We start from the raw sequence: 5748 nt of genomic DNA, 5'->3' as shown, positions 1-5748 counted from the left end.
TTGTGCAAATCACCCCCTTCAGCCAATGGGACTGAAAGAGGCGAAGGGGAAAAAAAGTCTATTTGTGCATCAATAACTACTCTGGGATAACTGTGTAACTACAGAACAGGGATAAGTGTGTAACTACAGCAGTTATAACAGTATATACAGCATCCCTGAGCTCCAGTTGTGGTTGTTTTGTGATTTGACTGCAGAACCGCCCAGATGCCGTGATCAATCCCCTATAAAAGGTAATAGTTTTCTTTTGGACTGTGCTTTGGACTCTGCAGCATTACATGCTGGACAAACAGCATCTGGGATCTGGGCTGACTTCCTGCTAGAAACCTCAGTCAGGATAGAAGGAAAGCCAATGTATTTGGAAAACACACGGGAAAACCCCGCTGTCCATAAGGCTAAATATAAGTATAAACTCATGTATTTTTGCATGTGCAGTGTTTATGGTTTTTTATTAATTGTACTTGTGTTGGGCTGCTGATGACGGATGGCCACGGGGGCTGCCCCACGCCGGCTGATGTCTCCTTGCCAGCTTCCACCGCCGGGAGACACCACGTTACCGACGGAGGAGGAGGATGAGGATGAGCCTTACTCCCGCTCCGAATCCAAAGGCCACTTGCTACACGGCGAGCGGAGCTTCCCATGTCACAGCCTGCGCTGTGAGGTCCACGGAGCTCCGAGAGATCCACGGACCTGAGAAATCCACGGGGCTCTGAAGGACCCGCGGACCTGAGAAAACCACGGGGCTCCGAGGGATCCATGGACCCGAGGCATCCATGGATCCGACGGACCCAAGGGGTTCCTAGGAACCCATGTGGATGCGAGGGATCCACGGCCCCGAGGGATCCACAGGGCTGCACGGGCTCCATGGACATGAGGGATCCATGGACCCAGTGAACCCAAGAGGCTCTGACAGATCAATGGACCCAAGGGATCCAAAGGTCTCTGAATGACCAATGGACCCAAGGGATCCACGGTGTTCCAAGGGATCCATGGACCGAAGCCATTCATGGAGCCAATGGACCCAAGGGGTTCTGATGGAACCACAGCACTCTGAGGCATCCATGAACCCGAGGGATCCACGGTCCCGACAGACTCAAGGAGCTCCGAGGGACCCACGGGGCTCTGAGGGACCCACGGACTCGAGGGCTCCACAGGGCTCCAAAGGATCCATGGCCGTGAGGGATCCACGGATCCAATGGACCCAAGGGGCTCCACGGGTCCCACGGCGTTCCGAGAGATCCACGGAGTCGAGGGATCCACAGGCATCCAAGTGATCCATTGACCAGAGGGATCCATAGATCCAACGGACCCAAGAGGCTCCAAGGAATCCCAGGGGCACCGAGGGATCCACGGGGCTCTGCGAGATCCACGGGCTCGAGGGATCCACGGGGTTCCGCGGGACCCGAGGGGCTCCGAGGGATTCGGGGTCCCGAGGGATCCGCGGCGGAGCCCAACGGCGCGCGCGGCTGCCGGCAGCCGAGACCACGCCCCCCTCAGGCCACGCCTCCAGGGGCGGGAACAGCGCCGCCGGGAGGCCACGCCCCAACAAAGCCACGCCCCATTGGGCCGCGCGCTTCTAGCCACGCCCCATATGTGTCCCGCCCCATAGCGCCACGCCCCCTCTCTGCGCGCCCAACGCGCGGCAGCAGCGGAGAGGCCACGCCCATCAAAGCCCCGCCCCTCCCGGCCGTGAGGCGAGGCTCCGCCCCCAGCCCCGCCACGTCTCTCTCGGGCGCCGCTCCCGCTCCCGCTCCCGGTGCTGCTCCCGGTCCCGCCCCGCTCCGCCCCGCCGGGCCATGGCGTTCACGCTCTACTCGCTGCTGCAGGCCTCGCTCCTCATCGTCAATGCCGTGGCCGTGCTGCACGAGGAACGCTTCCTCCGCCACGGTGAGCTGGGAGGGCCGCCCGGCCTGGGGGGGTGGCCGCGGCCCCCGCCGCCGCTCCCTGCCGATGGGAGCAGCAGCGCGCGGGGGAGGGGTTTGGGAATCGGGGTGCGTTTGGGCTTTGGGGATAAATCGTACCTTTGTCTCTTTTTTTTTTTTTTTTTTTTTTTTCCCCCTGTAATTGTCCCTTTTCCCTGTTCATTTTTAACTGTTTCGCCGCCCTTCGTGCCGCGCCTCGGAGTGTTTGGTGTCGTATAAAGGTTTAATTTTTCTTGCGGTGCCTGGTTCTTGATGAGATGGCGACTCTCGGTGCGTGGGATTCCCAGGGCTGGGCATCCTTGCCCTTCAAAAGAAGCCAAAGCTCTGCAAAACAGAGAAAATCCACTGACAAAGATCTGCAAAGCCGTGGAGGGGAAAAAAACGCCAGTGATCCACGGTTCCCAGTTCACTGGCGTGGAGAATCCTGACTTCTCCACGTCAGGCTGAGCCAGGATTTTTGGCAGGAGTGCAGAAGGGCATCCCTTTCTCCCGGCTAGATTTGTGTCAAGGGATCTGCTCACTTAGGGTTTGGGCTTTTCTTTTGCTCTCCTGACGAGCAGCTGGAATTAAAAGGGAGATGTGGGGCTGGTGGGATGGGTGAAGCCACTTGTCAGCCTCTTGAGACTTGGGAATATAGCTCCAGGCTCATCCCAGTGGGAAGCAGCAGCTGGCAAGGCTGCTGAGAGAGGACTCGCCCACCACCCTCAGTTTTGTGCCAGGGAGAGGAGAAAGGGAGAACAAAAATCACTCCAAAGTGGCCTCTGGGGAGGGAAACGCACAGCTTGGGCAGTGGAGCTTGGTGTGTTGAGAGCTGCTCCTACCCAAAATGGTAAGGGCTGTGACCAGCAGGTCTTAGAAATCCCTGGACACATCCCTGATCCCATCATGCTGTATCTGGGCATCATAAAACTTCAGGACTTCTGCTACACTCAGAAAAGTTCCCAGTTTTTTTCCCTCAAAAGTTCTAGATTTTAAAAAAATTTTTTTACAGCAGTTGCAAAAATCATCGCCCCGATTTTGGAATTTGTGCTGGCCGTTTTTCTCTCCTGTGGCCCCTTTCTCAGTGCTGAAGCATTATCACTTGACACCCAGCAATTATTTGCTGTTTTGTTTTCAGTACTACAAACAGGTTGCAGTTGGTTTAGGGTTTATTTTGACAGCTGTTTTATTTTTTAAGCCCAGATGAACTCACCTGTTAGTCTGGGCACGCAGGGAACAGTGATGTATTAAAAAGGTGAGGTTTTTTTTTACAGAAACATGGATTTGTCATGGCTTAACGTGAGGTTTAACAGCTTTCAGCCTCCTGTATTAAAATATGCTTGTGAAATAAGGCTGATTGGGCTGTCTATCTCTGTTAGTATAAGCTACATTCAGGATAGACTGCTCGTTAAAATTGCAGCATTTGTTGTGTGGTTTTGGGGTTTTTTTCCTAAAGTGTGTGTCTGTTTTTATGTGACCCAGTTGGCTGGGGAAGCGATCAAGGGATTGGAGGATTTGGAGAGGAACCAGGAATTAAAGCACAGCTGACAAACCTCATTCGATCAATACGAACCGTTATGAGAGGTAAGGGCACAGTATTTACTATTATTATTATGATTATGCTGACTGTTATTATTATTATTACAATCTGTAATGTCTTGTTTCTGCACTAATCTATACTTCCTCCAGGCTGGACTCTCTGTGAGAGGGTGCAGGCCTCACCTAAAGTGCCCTGATTCTGGTAAAAGTGCAAAAACATTCCCTGGCTCTGGCTTGGGTTTCTCCTGCTGAGCTTTTGCCTTCCCTTAGAGTTTGGCAGCTGGGAGGAAGTTTGGTGATGAACCAAAGTGTGCAATTAGTGTCATTAACTTTGTCTAAATCCATCTTTGTGGGAAGTACCTGTGAGGGAAGTGTAATTCCAGGGTTTCTGAAAGGCAAGCCAGGCTTATTTGCCTCAGAAGATGGGGAGAAAATACACTTAATTTGTAAATTACTGACAGTTCTTCATTATGAAGGACACAAAAGTAATTTTGTAGATGATGGTAGAGAGGAAGTAACAAATCTTAACCTGTCTTGCCTACCACTGAGTAAAACCCAAAACATTTATTCTAAAGCACAGTAAAGCCAAGGATATAAGCTGAATTTTAGACAGTTTACTTTCATTTGGAGAAAGAGTTATTTGTGTTGAAGTGAAAACAGATCTAAAGGCTCTGGGTTATAGTTAAAACAGGCTGTGGAAAAATATTTCTGCTGTTGCTTTCTACTGATGTCTTTGAGCCTGGATCCTTCCACTGGTTCCAACTTTACACCGGAAAATGAAAAGTATTTCTAAAATTTTCACTGTTTCTGCTCCTTCTCCCAAGGTTATATGAAGTTCTGTCATTTTGTGATGTGGAAAGCAACATTTTCACTATTAACTTCTCTTTTTTGCCCCTCTGCAGTGCCATTAATAGCCCTGAACTCCATCACCATTGTTCTCCTCCTGCTGTTCGGCTGAAGACACCCTGTAGAAACCCCTTGGACATCCAAAGAAGCCAGTTGCTGACCACCACTGCTCTGAATTCCCTGGGATCCAGCACGGTTTAGCTGTCAATCTGACATTCAACTTAAAACAATAAAAGACACTGTTTCTATGTATCCCATTTCCTAATGTTCCCTTGCAGTTTCATTAAGCAGGATCACGGGATCAATGCAACGACGCTGCAAACACATTGGACTGTGACCAGTTCTGTTGCTGCCTGTTCATAGTGCTGATTAATTACTAGAGTAAATGTCATAGGATGTTGCAGTGACTGGCAATGGGATGCAGCTTTTAAATGCTTTGTTACTCAGGGATGAATTTCCTTCAGTACGCTCTCCAATTTGTTTTTAAATTTGAGGAAAACAACAAACGTGTTTGTTTTCATTTCAATTGCTACCATGGAACTGTTTAAGAGAATATGAATTAGGCTCTGAAAGTGTGTCATAAAGAATACTTGTTATAAAGGTTTGAAGTCCAGCTGTGATATGGAGGGAGATAAAATCAGCTGGGTAAAGTCCTGATTCAGGTTAACATTGAAAGCTGAATTTTCCTGCTTTGATTGGGGATTTTTGTCTTCAAATCACTATTTCATACTGATGGTAAAGTCAGTAGAAAATGGGTGCAATTGTAGTGCAAAATTAAAAAAAAAAAAAAAATTAAGAAAAAAAAAGCTGTACCTAAAGCTGGGTAACTCTGTGTTAACTTTGGGGATATTAGTGATTAGTATTTGTTACTTTTCTGTCAAGAATTGTTATTATACTTTTTAAAATATGTATTAAACTTCTGCGTGGTGATCACTGTGGTCGAAGTGGGGAACCGTTTGTATTCCGAGCTTCCTGGGAAACGTGGGAGGGGAGTACCATGGGAGGTGCTTTCCAAATGCATTTCTGTGGGAAAAACCCACAAATTTGCAGCCCCTTCTGTTACTGCTCCTCCCCCCCCACCATCATCATCATCATCACCATAATTTGTTTCATTAACAGCTTTGAAAGTGCAGCTGTGTGTGTGACTTCGCAGTTCTGCGGAACAGAACGCTCCCAATTGCTCTCCACCGGTCTAGTCTCAGACTGCTGAATTGGGAAAGGTGATTCTCATGTATCTTTATAGAGAAGTTAGAATCCTTTGTCTGTTCCTCTGCTAAATGTTTGACTTCAAAGAGGGGAGGCCAAGGGAAGCTTGGCAGTTTCATTATTTTAAAGCAGCTTAGTCAGTCATCTTTTCTCCCGACGTCTTGATGACTAAAGCATATGCTGTTGTATATGAAGAAGAATCTGTAAAACATGTAAATGCATTTAATGATCGTCAGTCACAGGTTTTTGCAGAGTAAAG

The 5748-nt window shown here is 49.0% G+C and overlaps 1 protein-coding gene across 1 annotated transcript; it reads left to right on the top strand.

The window, feature by feature from the left end:
* The first annotated feature begins 1715 nt into the window (after positions 1–1715).
* On the top strand, positions 1716–5213 carry IER3IP1 (immediate early response 3 interacting protein 1). The gene is made up of 3 exons (XM_041423582.1): positions 1716–1884; positions 3381–3482; positions 4340–5213. The coding sequence occupies exons 1-3, from the start codon at positions 1794–1796 to the stop codon at positions 4393–4395; spliced, it is 249 nt and encodes an 82-aa protein (XP_041279516.1). The 5' UTR covers positions 1716–1793; the 3' UTR covers positions 4396–5213.
* The last annotated feature ends 535 nt before the right edge of the window (positions 5214–5748 follow it).

This window comes from Onychostruthus taczanowskii, unplaced genomic scaffold, assembly GCF_017590055.1.
Source record: "Onychostruthus taczanowskii isolate IOZ18803 unplaced genomic scaffold, ASM1759005v1 scaffold79, whole genome shotgun sequence".
Lineage (NCBI taxonomy): Eukaryota > Metazoa > Chordata > Aves > Passeriformes > Passeridae > Onychostruthus > Onychostruthus taczanowskii.
Note: the sequence above shows the minus strand (reverse complement) of the source record. Positions and strands in the feature narration are given on the sequence as shown.